Source organism: Fringilla coelebs (genome assembly GCF_963513975.1).
Source record: "Fringilla coelebs genome assembly, chromosome: 10".
In the NCBI taxonomy this organism is placed as follows: Eukaryota; Metazoa; Chordata; class Aves; order Passeriformes; family Fringillidae; genus Fringilla; species Fringilla coelebs.
The window spans coordinates 5,977,924-5,995,773 of record NC_140036.1 but is presented as its reverse complement, the minus strand read 5'-3'; the positions used below and the strand labels follow the sequence as shown (position 1 = coordinate 5,995,773).

At 45.2% G+C, this 17,850-nt stretch overlaps 1 protein-coding gene across 1 annotated transcript in view; it reads left to right on the top strand.

Moving 5' to 3' along the window:
- The window catches only part of VPS8 (VPS8 subunit of CORVET complex), a 65,933-nt gene that overhangs the window by 27,016 nt on the left and 21,067 nt on the right, over positions 1 to 17,850 (top strand). Inside the window, exons 25-37 of the mRNA XM_084212102.1 lie at positions 117 to 189; positions 2,012 to 2,131; positions 2,679 to 2,750; positions 5,080 to 5,199; positions 5,704 to 5,760; positions 6,133 to 6,215; positions 7,504 to 7,588; positions 8,575 to 8,673; positions 11,602 to 11,691; positions 12,129 to 12,175; positions 15,998 to 16,139; positions 16,753 to 16,842; positions 17,273 to 17,315. Coding sequence (XP_084068228.1) covers positions 117 to 189; positions 2,012 to 2,131; positions 2,679 to 2,750; positions 5,080 to 5,199; positions 5,704 to 5,760; positions 6,133 to 6,215; positions 7,504 to 7,588; positions 8,575 to 8,673; positions 11,602 to 11,691; positions 12,129 to 12,175; positions 15,998 to 16,139; positions 16,753 to 16,842; positions 17,273 to 17,315 — 1,121 coding nt within the window. The remainder of the gene's footprint in view (positions 1 to 116; positions 190 to 2,011; positions 2,132 to 2,678; positions 2,751 to 5,079; positions 5,200 to 5,703; positions 5,761 to 6,132; positions 6,216 to 7,503; positions 7,589 to 8,574; positions 8,674 to 11,601; positions 11,692 to 12,128; positions 12,176 to 15,997; positions 16,140 to 16,752; positions 16,843 to 17,272; positions 17,316 to 17,850) is intronic.

The following is a 17,850-nucleotide window of genomic DNA, read 5'->3' as shown; positions in this document are numbered from 1 at the left end:
AATAAATGGGTTTGTCTTCTGTTAAGGGTGTCCTGGAAATTAAGTCAAAAAATGAACAACTCTCAATGTCCTTAATGTCAGGTGTATTAAAATGCCTTTCCCCTCCTTTTCTGTAGCTGCTGCTTGGCAGGCCGTGCATATCCACTGGGTGATATTCCTGAAGATCTGGTACCTCTGGTGAAAAATCAGGTGAGAAACCTCTTGGAAGGCAACTTCCTCATACGAGGTTTTTAGAACAAGCTGCATATGTCTTGTTTCATGGGTTTCCAAGGGAAAACTATTACCAGTCTGAATACTATATCTTTGTGATATGAATGTATCCTGCTGTAATTAAAAAGTTAGTTTTTAAGTGACGAAATCAAACAGTTGTTGCAGTCTGAACATTTAAATGTAATATTTTTCTTTCAATTGTAAATTGGGGGGTGGGAACACAGAATTCTCAGTGATTGGGTTTTTTGCCTTGCTCTTTGCCACAGAGTTACCTGAAATGTGTAGCTGTTTCTTCTTTGTAAACTTAACTTTGTCAAATATGGGAGGGTCTTCCCTGTTTTCAAATGCAAATGACACCGGATTGACTCTGGGGAGAAGTGTCTCTAAGTAGCTCTTGGTTGTAGGTTTCTTGAAGGCTTTTGACTCCTTTGGACTAATCTGACAATTTCTTGAAACAGGATGTTACTTATCATTGCTTTTTGTGCTCACAAGACTTCTTTCAAAGTTTCTGGCTAGCTTTACAACCAATTATTTTTGTGATTTTAGCATTTCACTTCAGTTTTAAGGTTCCAGTGACAAGGAAGTGCTTTTTATTTTGCACTCTCTCTTTACAGTACAGTGGAGCAGCTGGTTTTTCTGTGTTTGGATTTTGTTTCCTAGTCCAGAACTTGTAGCTCTGGGTTCTGCAGCCTCTTTCCTCAGCAGCTGTGCAAACCAGCCCTCTCCACTTTGCTGGGCCAAGCCCTGGCTGTTGCCCTCTCCCAAGGCTGTTGGGTTGCCTCCTGCTCAGGCTCTGAGGGGAAGCAGGAGCCCAGTCAGCAGCAGCAGCAGCCCTGGGAAGAGCCTTCAGCCTCTCCTTTCTGTGGCTCCTGGTGGTGTTGCTGAGAGCTGAGTTTAAGTAACACCTTTGTGTCTGGTGGGTTTGTTTTGTTTTCTTAAGCATTCCTAGCTGCCAGAGGTCAGCAGGGAAGGTGTGGATCTGACAGGCAAGCTGCTAAATCCTGCTGGATTCACTGCCACTGTGCTGACAGAAAATGAACTCAGAGCATGAGTAAATGGGGGAACATCACACTTGCAGAGAGTGGCTGGGAGAACACGTGGTCTGTCAGTTTTCCATGGGATCCCAGTGTGTACCTGACACATATTCCTGAGTGCTGCTCCAGCCTGGAGCCACCTGCTGCCTTCCTGCTGGCAGCCAGCTCTGCTGTGAGCCTGGCTGAGATACCTGCAGCTGGCCTTGCCCTCTTGGTTCCCTGGTACTGTCTGGACACCTCTGTCAGGGGCTCAGTAAAAGGAATTTATTTTGGAAGATGCCCTCAAAATTTCATGAACTGCAAAGTCAGTGGAAGAGACAAGAGTTGAAAAGAACCTCAGTCAGTCTTTGCAGTGCCAAAAGCTTTGTGCCTCACAGTGAGGGGGCAGATTGACTGGCTCTTCCCAAGTGAACTGCTGACAAGGAGAGGAGCTGTGCCCTGGATAAGGAGGAGTTGCACAGCTTCCCAGGAAAGCTGCCAGGAAGGGGAGGGAGTTTTCTAATTTCACATGCTTCTGTCTGCAAGTATAAATAAGCCTTTATTTTTGTTTGATCTTAAATTTTGATTGATCTTAAATTGGTTGGTGAGTCTTAGGAGGGGCTGACAAGCAACAGAAAACACCGCTTAAAGAAGAACCGATGGCCTCCTAAGGGGCTTTAAAGCTCAAGTACAAAGCGGGTAACAGTGCTGCTTTCCCACACACTTGTGCTCCCAGTTATCTGAAATCCATAGGAAATCTGCTGTCTTTGCTTGCCTTGTCCTTGCAGGTGTTTGAGTTCCTGATCCGGCTGCACTCGGCTGAGGGCTCTGTGGATGAGGAGGTGTATCCCTACGTTCGGACCCTGCTGCACTTTGACACACGGGAATTCCTCAACGTGCTGGCTCTGGTAAGAGACCCTGGCTTTCTGGGAGGAAAATGATCTGCCAGTTCTCCCATCATCAGTGAGGTTCCTGTCAATAAATCTATGCTTTAGCTAAACCAGGAGTTCCTGGCTTGGGACAGGAACAGTTCTGGTGCTTTTCCTGTGAGATATCAGAGGGAATCACAGTAGTCCTTTGTGGCCTTAAATACAGAGTGATGAACATGACATTACACAGTGCAAGTTCTGTAAACAGAGGCTGTCTTTAAAACAGAGGAAAAACAAGAATAATATATTTGTAAAGAGTTTTCTAGTGCCTGTCTCTATCTCCTGCATGGGAATCTGTCTTTCTTACTTTCCAAATTTCTAGAATTTTCTTTGTCTGTTTGGACCCATTACTTTTACCTGAATGTATAAAAATAATTTTGGTAGTTACAAAAGAGCAAATTATATCTTGGAACCTGCTGTTTAGGGATATGCAGAGAAAGGACTTAAACCAGCACTGGCTGCTGCTTTGTGTTTGCTGTTACTCTGAGAGATTCTGCTCAAGGTGTCAGTATTTTGCCTCTTGCAGACTTTTGAAGACTTCAAGAATGATAAGCAAGCTGTGGAGTATCAACAGAGAATTGTGGACATTCTTCTGAAAGTGAGTGTGCCTAAAAGTGAGCTGTTTGTGTCTGACTGATTGCATGCAGTGCTCTGCAGTACAGCCTGTAATCTGGAGGAGGTGTTTCCAGTCCTGCCCTGGCTGACACCTCTGAGAAGGTGCTGGGCAGGAGCATGGATTCACCTCAGCCAAAGCTGTAGGTTGGATATTCAGAAGTGATGCTTCATGCACTTTAAATATGCTGACAGAGAGGTCTCCTTTCCTGTGATTTCACCTGGGTGGTGCTTTGTCAAATTTCTTATCTCTGCACGATTAAGCTTATTTTGGTTTGCTTCTCATTGAATCTACTCCCTGATTGCTTCTGAGCCTGAAAAAGGTTCCAGGTAACCTGTGCTTGGCAGGGTGCCACTGCTTTTCTGCTGAATCCCTGCTCCCTGTACCTGCCAATGCTATGTTTGGGATGCAGCATTTCCAGGATGACAGGCCTATCTTTAGTTTAGGAGAGAAGAAGAATGTCAGTTATCAGCCTGATGCTCTGGAAATCACTTGTCACCCCCAGCCCCTGTTCCCAACAATGGATGTTCCCATTAACAGCTCTCACTGCCAAGCACTGTTTGCTTTCCCCTCCAAGCTGTCACCATTAATCATGAGTGACTCCACTTGGAAGCTGTTTATATATAAACATACCATAAGTAGCATTTCCCTGTCCCTGTCATCACTGATAGATGAGACAAGGGCACAGTGAGTGACTTGGGTGGCAGTGCTGCTGCAGTGGGCTGAGACAATGCCACTGTGAGGTGTTTTGTGAGCCTGCCCAAGCAGGATGTGACTCTGAGGGGTGTTTTAGCCCTGTGCTGGCTCAGCCCCTCTGGTTTGTGTCCTGAGCTGCTGTTAGCAGGAGGTGGCACACTGCAGCCATCTTCCAGAGCTGCTGGGGATGTGTTCCTGTCATGGCACCAACAGCAGGAGGGCAGCTTGAGAAGGGCTGCAGCATTGCACCTCCAGGCAAACAATGTGGTGTTAAGAAAACTGTCAGTCCTTTGGTCTGAAATCTGCTGTCCTTTTGGATAAAAGTTAAAAATTCTTGAAGCTTTCAATTTAAATTTGTCATTAGCAATAAACAAAACACCTAGGAAATAGTGCTGCTTTTGAAATCATTTCGTGAACACTGACATTCTTCTAATGCTGATCAAAACTTTGCCAAATGGATCATTTATGTGGCTCGTCTGCAGCCTCTGGGAAGTTGCTCTATTCCAGGGATGCAGTATTTTCACCTTAACATAGACTGACAAGGACCCAGTTTGTGAAAGACAAAGCTAAAATTAATAAAACACTCCAAATATTTAAGTAAATATTTTTTTAATGGTGTTAGGTAATGCTGTTCTGACTAGCTCCTGTAAGAAATAGCCTTTTTAGACAGAAAATGAAAACTGAAAAAAGAATTATTATATTAGCTGGTGTCTCAAGCAGAGCTCTGCTTGATTCTCTAATGTGTCTGGCCTGCCTGCCTGTTCTTAGATCTTAGCTGACAGAGTTGTCCAGGTGATGGATTTCCTCTCAGCTTAAAGACATTGCTCTTAGAGGGGACTCTCCCAACAGGGGCATTTTACTTTCACTTGGGGTTTAGGATTTTTTGAAGCAGGAGACACCAAGTCAGGACACATCAGGCTCATGTTTTTTACACCAGATGGGTGAAAAGCGCTTTTTGGGTTTCCAGTCCCTTTTGTAGTGAATCTTAGATATTCCTTTTTTCTGTAATTTCAAGTCAGCACAACCGCAAGTTTCTCTAAATATTGTTAGCCTAATGCTAACATAATGTGAGAAAAACCTTTCCCCAAACCTGCAGTTGTTTCTTAGCTATTAGAGTAGTTCTTGCATGCCACAGTTGAAGTGGTGAAATGGGGCTTGAAATGAGGTGTTTGGGGTTGTTTTCTCCTATAATAATTGTACTTTAACTATGTGACAGCATTTCTCTGCTCAGAAGCTGTTCCATGTCCCATGATCAACACAGGCTACAGAGGCAGAGATAAATGTGGGTTTGGAGCCTCTTCACACCTCAAAACCAGGGACATGCAAGAATTCTTCCCTTGAGTAGAGGGAAGAGAGGTGGAGCCTCTTCAGGTTTGGGACAGAATTGCTTTAGCAAGGACACATCCACTGCCTGTGTCTTCAGGTGACACAGCTGAGTGCTGGGGAGGGGGACGTGCGTTGGACCTTCAGGATGGGCCAACACCAGGAGGTGTCTGGGGTAGGATGGGACACGGTGACTCACAGGGATTTCTTCTTGTCCCAGTTACTCTCCCAAAGGCAGCTGCAGAATCAATTCCTTGTGGGTTTATTTTTCCCTTTTGTCTCCAACATTTCTCAGGTCATGGTGGAGAATTCTGACTTCACCCCATCACAGGTTGGCTGTCTCTTTACCTTCCTTGCCCGGCAGCTCGCCAAGCCCAACAACACCTTGTTTGTCAACAGGACACTGTTTGACCAGGCAAGTATTCCTGGGTGTATGGCATTCCAGGCAGGATGCTCCTCTGCAGAAAGTATGCTCAGTGCTGTAGACTGGAGCAGATCTGGAGGTACTGGTGCCTTATAACCAGGTGGCATCTTGCTTGGCTGGAGCTGTGGGACAAAATGCATTGCGTCCTAGGAAGTGTTCAAGGCCAGGCTGGATGAAGCTCTGGGCAGTCTGGTCTAGTGGAAGGTGTCCCTGCCCACGGCAGAGAGGTGGAACTGGATGAGCTTTAATGTCCCTTCCAACTCAAGCCAGTCTGGGATAAGAGATGTCAACTAAAATTACATTAGTGAGCTTATAGTGCATGTAAGTGTAGTTGGTAATTTTTAGTTCAGCTGGCCACTACCTTCTCTGCTGTTTGAAAAAGGAACTTACACCAATGTATGCCCAAAGCTTGCATGAGTTAACTTTGTATCCCAGCTTTAGTCACAGAAATTCATGGGACTGAGGAGGAGGCTCACACCAACCTCTCCCCGGCAGGTGCTGGAGTTTCTGTGCAGCCCAGATGATGATTCCCGGCATTCCGAGAGGCAGCAGGTAAGAGCCTTCCAGGGATGCTCCTTGGAGCACCAGGCAAGGCCAGGCTGTGGAGCAGAATTTAGCCTTGGGATTGAGTATGAGCTTTGGGTCACATGCCAGAGACATGGGCATGGGAATATTGGGCAGTGCTGGGCACAGCAGGTGGGAAGGGTCCCAGCCCAGCACTGCCTGCCGGAACAAGAACAGAGGCAGGAAAGTTCTCATAAGCTCGTGTCCTTCCTAGTTAAAGGACTGTCAATTAACAAATCAATAAAGTCAGCCCTGTGTTCTTTACCATGTTTAATGGAGCGGGAGCAGTGGACTTGTAGTGGCACTGGCTGTTCAGCTGCTGTTGCTGTCCTGTAAACAACTGGTGTTCAATCTCTGCAGGTCCTTTTGGAGCTGCTCCAGGCAGGAGGGATCGTGCAGTTTGAAGAGAGCCGCCTTATCCAAATGGCAGAGAAGGCTGAGTTGTGAGTTGCTGGACACAATATATAAAAAATGCCTTTAAATCTCTTCCACAGATCTTTCTTGGCTCCACTTTCCTTGTTTCTACTTTGTAACTGTGTTTGGGGTTATTTTCCTTGTGCATTTACGTTATGCTTAATTTAAGATGTTCACATTTAATCCCAGACTTTCTTTCCTGGGTGTTGTCAGAGAAAGCATTGTTAAAAAAAGAAGGGGTAGAGCTGTGGAAACCCTTCAGGAGAAACCCTGTGGGGCTTGATGAGTTTTAACATTCCCCATCCTAGAGCCCCGGCTGTGTTCAGAGGTACATTTGTCTATTGGAGTGCTCTGCCCTTGGCAGATGGAGATGCCTGGTTGGGGTGAGACCCACAGGTGGATTTAAAAGCAAGAAGGGGTCTGGAGCCACCCCCATGGTACTCGTTTTAGAATTGAGTAGGAGATACAAAAACAGTGTCTAGAAAGGCTGAAAATTTCCAGCATCTCCTTTAGATGCTTTATGATTCCAGAAAGAGTCTGTCGTGCCAGAGCAGAGCCAGCCAGGGAGGGCATCTTCATCCAGGTCATGAGTTTGGGTGTTACATGAATGAATCCACCATGCTGCAAAGAACCAGAAGGAGAACAGTAGAGGGTGGGCCATGCCGGTTCTCCTGTGTCCTAAAAGGAGTAACTCAATCAAATTTTTCAGAGTCAATAAACATTTTTTTTTTCCTTGCTTCAGAGAATTTGACAGCCAGGCCCCCCAGCTCAGCCACTTCCATCAGAGCTGAAAGAGCTATAGTGTAATATTAATTATCAGACTCTTGATTTGGTTTGACTCAGTTACATCTAATTTTATGTAAAGTCTCAAAATATTGAAGGTGTTTATTAAAATGTGAAGGTAGGAAGCTGTGTCATAATACATTGTTGAGTCATGTTCAGTGAATTTCTTCAATTAAGTGTAGTGGATTGACCTAACTTAGAGCAGAGTGTTGTGGAAACAAAGATCATCTCTGACAGCAGAACCTGTGAGACCTGATTTCATTAAGAGTTGTTATCCTCTGTCCCTTGCCTCTCCCCTTAGTAACTCCACTTTTCTCTGTTCTGTGTGATAATTTCCCAGAAGAGGGAGCTTGATGGGCAACCCTGATGGGTTGAGGTTGGCCTGAGGCTGGTACAAATGGCACTCCAGTGCACTGGAGCCACCCAGCCTATGTGCTGAAAACCCCAATGTAAGACATTTCCAAATGCTGCCTGTCTGTTGTGCTGGCTCAGCTGAGTGCTTTTCCTGACTTGGGAAGTTTCCCTTCCTTTCAGCTATCAGATCTGTGAGTTCATGTATGAGCGGCAGCTTCGCTATGACAAAATCATCAGCTGTTACCTGCGGGATCCCCTGAGGAAGGTGAGGAACTCTGCTGCTCCTGGCCTTTCTGCTTTGTGATCATGCAGCCTGTCCTGCTGGCCACAGTGACTGAGCACAGCTGCCTTGCTCTTCTAGCATAATTACCTTCAAAATGCCCTGAACAGTTCGGGTTTCTTGGTTGTAGTCAAGGCTGTTTGTGTTCGTCTAGTGGAGAGGAGCTGATTTTTTTTTTTTTTAAGTTTTAGAGGTTTCTTTTGTTTTTAATCTAGTGCTAGTACATCAAACCTGAGTGCAAGGTGGGATTTACTGCAGATGTGGCTAACTGCACCGCTTTTTTGTTTCTGCCATTGGTCCCCACATTTCTTCCCCTGGACACAGGCTCTCTGCCCTTATCATCTCTCTGCCATTACCTTCAGTGTGCCCACCTGACACAGTTTCTGAGGTGTTCTCTTCCCTACCACCAGCAGAAGTTGGGATGAGAGTCTGGCATATGAGACCTCTCCAGGTCCTTATAAATCCACAATGCTGAACATTGTGTGGGTGAAGGAGTCAGAAGAGGAGGTTGTGAAAGTGAGGTGGCCAAAAACCATGACACAGGAGAGCAAGTGAGCTGGGGACAGTGCAGGAGAGCCTGGGGGGGAGGCCAGTGTCAGGGAGGAGCTCAGGAATGTGCTGGGAAAACTGAGCTACCCCCTGGCAGAGTGTTCTCTCTGCCTGTGCTCCTAGCTCAAGTGATGTCCTGTCCTTTTTCCCTGTGGGTAAGAGGGAGACATTTCTGCTTGGGGAAGAACAATTCTCTTTGACCTCAGTGCTTAACACATTAGCACCAGGTTCCCCTCAGCTCTCTTTTCCTTCAGGAACTCTTTAGGGACAGCCTCCCTCCAGAAAAGTCATCCTGACCTACTTGGAGAAGACTAGCCCTGAGGTCATGCCAAAGCTGCTGGAAACACTCTGGTTTCCAGAAGCCAGTGCTGTCAGTGATGCTGCAGAACACACTGCAGCATTTATGGGTTTGTGCCTTACAGGAAGAAGTTTTCAACTACATCCACAACATCCTGTCCATGCCTGGCTACAGTGCTGAGGAGAAGCAGCTGGTGTGGCAGAAAGCTTTGGACCATATAGAGGTAGGTAGAGTATATCCTGCACCCACAGTCCCTCAGCTCCTGCTAATGGCTCTTGGATGTGCTGGCTGCTTTTCCAAAGCATGAGTGTCCAGTGCTGAGTCACAGCTGTTGAGACAGCTCTGATGTCAGCTCAGAGCTCTCACACATCAGTGTAAGTGCCTCTCTCAGAGTCAGGCTGGCTTCCTGGCCTTCCTGGTTTCAAGTGCTGCTTTTTGGATAATGGTGCCTGCTCAGGGGGTGATGGGTAGTGAGTGTTGTGGAGCAGGAGAGGGATCCATTGGCAAGTGTTCCATCTCCTGAGCATGCAGCAGCAGCAAGGCAGGATGTGGGCATCACCACAGGCTGTGGGATCCAGCTCCTCACCCTGTTCCCTCACACTGATAAGTGCATTCAGCCCTGGTGCCCTGGCACTGCTAACCTGGGGAATGATGGGGTCATGACTTCTTTGTAAGACACAGGCTCCTGCTAGACTTCTCCAACTAATAATTTTTCCCATGTTTTCAGTCTCTGTCAGCTTCAGGGGATGAAGATGTCTGAAATGATTGTCCAGTCAGTAGATGTGGGGAATCTGTAGTATTTCTAGTTCCTATAAGGTGCTGTCAGTCCCCACCAGGGTGATCTGGAGATAAGCCAGGAAAATAATTCTGTCTGTAAAACAAGCCTTGCAGACAGCACTCCTTAGCAGAAAATGACCACAGAATCTGTATCCTGTGAGGCAGACAAAAAGCTAATGGGCACATCCAGAGTACTTTTAGTTTCTACCAGCATCTGCAAGTAGTGCATGACTAATGAGAAAATGGACCAGGAGGGAGAGTGATTCAAAAGGTAATGCACAAAAAAACCCTGGGAATGCTGCTGCCTGACATGTGGCTCATTGAGCTCACAGTCCCTCTCCAGAGGCATTGACAGAGCTGTGGGACTGGTGGGGATGGTTGTGCTGGGTCTGAGCAGGCCTGACTCATTGCAACCTCATCAGAGCAACTGGGATTCCAGGCTGGGCAAGCTGCAGCTGCTGTGCTGCTTCCTTCCTCTGCTGCATCGCTGGTCCCCCAGAGAGCTGCTGGGCAGGTGATGGGCTCTGTGGGTCACCTTTCTTAGGTACTGTCACTGAGATCAGCTCCTGATTCATTTTGGCATCTTCTATTTCCCAGGACTGGTAAACCAGGTGGTTTAGCAGCCTGGTGGCTGCTGTGCCTATTGTCCTTTTCCATTGTGTTAATCCTGCTCTCAGACATTCAGAAGACTTGGAACAGTAAATAATACTTTACTGGTGTGAAGCTGTGATTTCAGCTCTGAGGACAGCTGTCATTTGCTGAGCTATGAATTCAGCAAACAGCCTCTTCAGGCAAAACTGGCCGTGTCTGGAGAGGATTTCCTGGTATTGTGTGGCAGAAAGTGGAGTTTGTGATCAGTGCCACTTTTAATTTTTCCCATCATCTCACAGCCATTGTTCATTGATGTTTATCTTTACAAAATAAGCTCTGTTCTCTTCAGTCACACAGGGGTCCTTTTCTACCCTCATACCCACATGCCTTGGGTCAGTTCTGTCCCCTCAAGGGCTGTCTAAGCAGTACCATGTTTGCAAGTTGTTCAGACCTGGGAGAGGATAGAAACCCAAGCACCAAATGTTTTGCTGGGGGATGAGCTCTGAAGGGTGCACTGATTCCAGACAGGGAGATTAGGCCAGCTCCCTCCAGCCTGGCAGCCCTACCTTCAGCAGTCCTGGAGACTCCCAGGAGGGTTTGTCCAGAGAAGGAAGTACATTAAGGCAGTCCCACTGCATCCTTTCTGTGTCCCTCTGCACTGCTGTGCTTAAGATGTTTTGGACTGCCTGGGTTTGTGGGGTGAAAGAGTCATGGGAATGCAGTGAGGGGCTGAGCTTGTGCAGTAAAGCTGTGGGGTCAAACACTGCAGAGCTTCTTCTGGAGCAGGGAGGTTTTCCTCTGGAAACCTCACCAAAGGCATCAGCTGTGACAGCTCTTCCTAAAGAGCTCGTGGAATGGTCAGGCTCTTCCTTGCTTCCCTTTGCCCCAATCTGTTGCTGGCATTGGCTGTATTCAGCGGCTGCTATGTCTGTCTGGAGGCCAAGCAACTGCTAAGGAACTTCTTCAGTTTGGGATTTTCCCCAGATGTACATTTCTGATAATTTTCATTCTTTACTGCTGTAACAGTTGGTTTTGTTCAGTAAAGAAATGTTTTCTTGTTTTTAGGTTCAGCAAGGGCTTTTGGGACAGGTTACCAGGTGCACAGTGTTGTTTCGCAGCAGTTGCTTCTCATTTATTTGGAAGGGTTAGAAGCAAAAAGCTCACATTGCAGGTTGTGTAAACTTGTAAGATATGAAGCCTTTTAGCTCAGGCTTGACACGAAAGCCGACTCACAGGCATCTAAATTATTTTTGTTTCCTTGTATTACAATAAAGAAATTGCTTTTTCGTGTCTGGACAGATATCAATTATGGTGAACAGTTACAGGAAACTTGCTTTTTAACCTCTGGTTTGGTTCAGTTTAGCCAGGTAAACACTGTTTCCATTGGACTGAGAAATTTCCAAAGGTTAGTTGTTTCCTCTTTCCTGCTGGCTCACAGTTGGCACTGGGAATGCCCTGTCTTGTTGGCAGGGGGTAAAGGCAGTTGTCAGAAAACTTGATGAATAACTTCCTCTCTCTGTAGGACTGAGATGGGTTCTTGGTGTGAGGAGTTTTGTATTCTTCAAGGCCTTGTGTGTAGCAAAAAATCAACTTTCAAAAATTCTTTTTTACCAAATACCCTTCTATTTTTTCTACACCTCTCTTTGTGCAGTGGTGTTTGTTGTCTTACACTTGCATCTTGGCAGAAGTGCAGTTACAGTATGGATGGGCTCGGTGGTGCTGCATGATTATATTGCCTGTGAAGTCCAAAGGAATTAATTTGGTTGTGTTTCCCCCCCCAAAGGAGCTGCTGGTGCTGAGCCCAGGTAAAGCAGCTGACCTGGCAGCCATTCACTTCAGTGAGCAGCTCGAGAGCATCATCTCCAACCTGCAGGTGAAGTGTCAAACTCCATTAGTGTGGGGCTTCCGTACGGTAGGGATGTCATTCCTGTAGAAATGATTGCTGAGAGTCATGGTGAGGTATTGCTGTGTCAGAAACAGAAGAAAAATAGTCTATAGCTACTCACTGATAGGAATTGCTACATCTCAATTATTTTGCCTGTTTGTAGAGTTCTGGCCATAAAAATGTCTAAGCTCAGAGCTGCTGGTTGCAGCTTTTAGTTGGGGTTCAGGACGGTTTGGAGTCCCAGAGCAGAGCTGTTGCCAGCCAAACACATCCTCAGAATATCTGTGCAAGACATGCCTGGAGCAGCTCCTGCAGCAGGCAGCAGCTGGGAACTGTTTTCTTCAGTGGATATAGTTCAGGGATCGCTGTATTTAAAATAAATCACATTTTTTAAAATAACAATACTGTCTCCTCCTGTTGTGCAGGACCAGTTCTTGCTCTTCCAATTCCTGAGGAGTCTCCTTGATCCGAGGTATGTAGAAAGGTGGACTGTTTATAAACTGCAGTGTGCAAACATGGATTCAAATCAATTCTTTGAACCAGTGCATCAGTAGCCAGCCTGTGGCCAAGATCAGGCTTAGGAAAGGTGACCTGCTCCTCAGGGTGCCCCAAGCTGAGAAGAACAGCCCAAAAGAAGCATTGTGGGGAGCATCCTTCAGGGGAGTCCCTGCCTGGGAAGTGCTGTGGGCTCCAGTGCTGCCTCTGGCACGTGGTGGGGAGCTTGGGCACTGCTGCTCCAGGGGGCTGTGGAATGGTTACCCTGGGGCTGGAGCACCCATTTCTCTTCTCAGCAATGGCAGCTTCTCTTCCTAAGCCACTGCTTTGGTTACTTGACTGAGGTGCATGAGTTTAACATAAACAGAAGAGCATTCTGGTCAACTGACATTTTTAATTTTTGTCTTGCTTCAAAACTGCTGCCATATTTCACTGGAAGCTCCTCTTTTTAACTACTTGGTTCCTCCATCTGTGCCTGTTCTTTCAATGCTTCACCACTGTGTTCTCTTTCTGTTAAATCAGTATCAAATGCTACAAGACATTTATATATGCACAGCTCCACTTGCTTTCAAGCAATGGTTAATGCAACTGAGGGAGACATCTTGGTTTGTCCATTAATCACAAATTAATTGTGCTTAATGAAGAGGAGGAGTAGGAAAAGGCAATATTATCTAAATCCAAGTTGTCAGTGTTTCAGTTTTTTTTTTAAGTGGAATAAAAAACATGCTTTGGAAGCCAGAACTAATTAATCAATCACCTCTTGGATTTTAATGTAAATTAAGGAAAGAAACCAACCAAACCCCAAATGTACATTTCTTTCTTTCCTGAGTTTTACAGACGTGTTTGTGTGGAAGGTGTTAATTTCCACACCTCCTGCTTTCTCCAGGATCAAAACAAAATCAAAAAATATCTTGGTTGGGTTTTATGGGAAAGAAATCAGATGATTTAGTTAATCAATGATTAATTGAAAAAAAAAGTATTTAAGCAGAAATGAAACCCAGCTGGATGTTAAGTAGGACTTTGTTTATGCTGTGATATTGCTTGCACCTAGTGAAGGTAGTAATTACCCTGGATTCTAATCTTATGCACAGAGTGCCTCCCATAATCTCTGAGTAATAAACATATCTAATTTCACTCTACCATAATTAGAGCTAAATAGACCCATTTCTCCTGTAGTTACCTTCTGATCCAGGCAGCACGTGATGTGTGCAGACCAGCAATGGGAAGCACCGTTGTGCATCTGATCTCCCCACAGCTCTCTGCTTTTCCCTCAAGGATGCTGTTCCATGTGGTGCACTAGGACACATGGCTTTTTCTTCATAACACTCAGATCCTGAGGTCTGTTCTCAGTGCTGGGAAGTTGTTTTCTTCTAAAACCTATTGAAAGGAGCTGAACTGTATCCTGGGAGAGGCAGGGAGGGAGGTAAAATCTTGCTGTGCAGAGGCACCTACACTTTGTAGCATATTTGTACATAGAATAGTGGTCAGGCTTTTCTGCAACATCTGTCTCTTTTCATCCACTCTAAATGTTTATATGCTTTTGTGAAGGAAAATTTTGTCAAAGTAAAGATTCTTAGAGCAGTAAATGAGTTTTTAAAGGTCTCAAATACAAATGATTGCTTGATCATATGGGGACAAGACTCATCATGCTGGTCTAACTATCTGAGTTGGTGGAATTGCATTAGGGATTAATTTGGCCCATTTAATTTAGCTACAGATTTATTTTTAAGGAGGTGGAAGGGGGAAGGGAGGAAACAGGGTTAACAGGAATTGCCTGGGGAAATTAAAACCAAATGTCTGAATGTTTGTAGCATAAAGCAGCCCCAGGAACCAGAGAATGTAGTAGGGATTGCTCAGCTCATTAATCACAGTCTTTGCTACATTTCCATTTTAAACTCTAGAGCTTTTTCCTCTAAAAACCCCCAACAGAGTGAAGCATTGTCTGTTGGCATTTGTGTTTATGTATTATACCAACAATATTAACTTATTTAGCAACACAGTTCTGGGTTTATAAGTGTGCTAACAGACTCCTAAACCATGAGGGTTTTTCCCAAGGGCTCTCCTCTGTGCCCAGCTGCCTGTGACACTTGCAGGGCTCCCTTGTGCCAGGTTTCATGAGAAACTAGTGCTCCTCTCTTGCTTTTTGGAAAGACTATGGCAGAGGAGACATTGGATATGGTTGTATTAGAGTGAAAATGATCTCATGTAGCTGAAGAGGACCTGCAAGTCTCAGGATTGTCAATTAGTTTTAGAAATTACCAAAATCCAGCTTTCTTTCCATTGTCTCTTCTCTGCATTTCTTGATGAAATAAACGGCTGAGGGAAGAGTGAGCTTGCTCCTGAAATCATGAATACTTGGTGCCAGAGTTATTTCCAGACTTGAAGTTTTGTGCTCATGCTATAGGTGCATGACTTGCCATTTTTCATGTCTTGGCAGACAAGATCATTTTAGATAGAGAGTGTTTTATTTTAGTCTGCCCATACAAAGAGGAGAGCACTCACCCCCTTGCAGGCACTGGGGGAGAAGTGGATGGTGAATGCAGAGTTCAGGGCTCTTGTTTGGTCCTTCAAGGTCCATTCTTTGCTGTCAGAACACAATAGTTTGGGCACAGTTTTTGTGGAGTTGTGCTCATACTTTGCACACTGTGATCAGTACCTGGGTGAGGCTTTTGTTTCTGGGCATGTTGCATTTATAATCATTGTAATCACAGTAAGCTGCTCTCTTAGCAGAGCTTCTCTCTCACAGCGTTCTCCTGGCTTTCTGGATGGTAGTATGCCTTTGGTAACTCCCAGGAAATAGAGGGTATTGGATATCAGACCTTTTCTATCCCATGGCTGTAGGATTTGCATGCTAACAGATCTTCTCCTGCTTAGGAATTTTTGTTCAGAAAGGTAATAAAACTCAATATATACACCCTGATGCATTTCCTTTCCTAGCAGGAGCTTCAACAAAAGCCCCTGTTTTGCAGCCAGGATAAACTTCCCCTGTTTCTCTGTTCAATGCACCAGTCCTAGAACTGCCATGGGAAGTGTAACATGCAGTGGCAGAGAGCTGCTGTTCATTTAAGGGTTGCAGGTGCTGTATCTGGCTCCAGGGAAGCCTCATCCTTTCCCTCCTCACTCTGAAGTCTCCTCCTTCACGTTGCTCTCTTTAAAACCAAGATCAGTAGGAAACTGTCAGGACAAAGGGACGTGGGCACTGCTCACAGTTCTGTTCTCTCTTCTGTTTCTGCACATGAGGAGTTTGCTTAATAATGAGCCCAGGGATTGGAAAATGGGGATGTTTCTCTAAAAGAAGTATGAGTTCCTTTCTCAGTGAGGTAGATCAAAGGGATGAAACATTAAAATGTGGTAAAGGAAGTCAAAGAAGAATTTCAGGAACAATAAGCAAAAGGCAACACATGCAGAGCATTTCTGTAGGACACAGACAATTAGTATCTGAACAGAGCACTCAGACCATAAGGTTTCATTGAGGAAATGAGGCTAATTCTTTGTGCCTCTTTGCCATGGAGTTCCTGGAGATGGGTCTGTGCTGGTCTCTTTCTTCACAGGGGTCTTAGAGAGTTTAATTTGTACTGAGGCATCAGGAGGATATGTTGTGGAACAAATGAAATGGCTGCTGAGAGACCTCCAGCACCAGTAACTAGTAGAAGTAGCATAATTTTCCTCCTGAAACCAGATTTTTTAACTTCAGCATTAAGGATAAAAGACAATGCTCAATTGAATGAGAAACTCTTCTTCCTGGCCATATTTTTGGGCTGGAATTTGATTTTAGTCTCTTGTGCCTGTTTTATTCCAGAGAAGGCATTAATCAAGACCTGCTACACCTCCCACCCTGTGTCACTGAGCAGTTCATCGAGCTGCTCTGTCAGTACAGCCCAGACCAGGTTTTGGAGACACTCAAAGTTCTGGAATACTGCAGACTGGAGGAAGCCATCCAGGTAGGAAAGAGATGTGTGATGACAGGGGCCATGGGATGCATTCAAATCAGCTCCTACCCCTTTAAACTGCTGTAAAGGTACTTTACTTTAGGCTTGAATTCGTTCCTGGATGCTCTTCCAATCTGTTTCTAGCACTCTCTGTCCCTCTGAGCTGCTAAACTGCTCTTCTACAGCACAGGTGGATATATTTAATAGACTAACACTGAGCTGGGTCTCAGGGCTAATAAGAAAGGGCTGTTAGTGCTCTGAAGCTGCTGAGAAACTGCAGAGTAGAGGGTGGCTGTGTTGCTGCTAATTAATCATGTTGGGGGTATATGAAATCACAAGCCTGGGGTTTTTGGAAAGCAACGCTGCCAAAATCTGCCTTGTGCTGGGAGAGCAACTGTTCCTTCTCTGTATGGACATGGTACCAGTAATTTTTGAGTGCTGGTGGTGGCAATAGTGCAAGCTGAGAAATAAAAGGAGATGCAGGAGAGCTGCACAGCCTGGGTAAAGTGCCTGTGAGCACAGGCACTCCCAGCCCTGGCCATCTGCTTGGCATTGTCTTGTGGATAAACAAACACTGGCAGCTTTCTTCAGACAGACATTTACCTTTTTTTTCCTTTCAACTCAGATAACCCAAAAACATCAGCTCCATGAGGCTTCCTCGTATTTACTAGAGAAGAAGGGAGATATCCATGGTGCCTTTTTGGTTATGCTTGAGGTACAGTACTCCCAAATCCTGAATGTGGCATTGTTGTCATGCTATCAGCGTAGTGGCCTCTGCTCAGTTTGGATGTTGTCCTTGTTCCTCAATTTGTTTCCCACTAGAATCCATGGAAGTATTTGCCTCCTGCCAGATACCAATAAATTGAAGGTGTCTGCATACTCAGAACATCAGTATATTTTTCTGACAAATCTTCAAGCATTTAGAAGATACTATAGATGCTGAAATTTGTTTTTCATAGCCAAAAATCATCTTTCAGCTCCTGATTTCCTTTCCATACTTGGAAATATGTTAATGCCATGTTAATTTTGCTGGGGAGGAAAATGGGGGCAAGCCTGTGTAACCACACCTTTGAGAAACATTTTTATCAGGATTCTTGGGATTGAACTCCCAAGTTGACTGATCAGTGTCCTCTCTTTTGTTGCAGCGATTGCAGAGCAAGTTGCTGGTGCTTACTCAAGATGATGAAAGTAAGATTGAGTTAAATTCCATTTTCTATTAAAAACAGACAGATAAACACAAAAATGTCAAGTGCTTGTGTCTGACACCTGGTATAATGAGATTGTTTCAGGTTTCTAGGCATTGTAGTGACACTGTTCATGTGGAAGCTCTTTGGATGACACTCCCTCACTCTGGTGTTCTGATCTTGGTAGAGACCTCGAACACTGTGAGGGATGGTTTGTGTGTGTCTCTGTGGTGTCAGCTTTTCCCATTGGGACTGGTCCTCTCACTGGCTTACCAAACACATTTCCCATGTCAGAATCTATTCAAAATCATTACTGAGCTTCAGCTGGCATTGTATGGGAACAGTGATGGGAGACAGCTGGGAGTAGCTTTTTTTAAAGCAATTTTCTCAGATACATAAATAAGAGTGTTCTGCCCACAGAAAATGAGTGTATGCACAGATGTGCTGTTCACTAGCCCAAGGACTCATGGGCACCTAATTAAATGCAGTGCCCATAGTTGTTACTTAATTGTATCCTAAACCACAGCTAAGATCTTCCT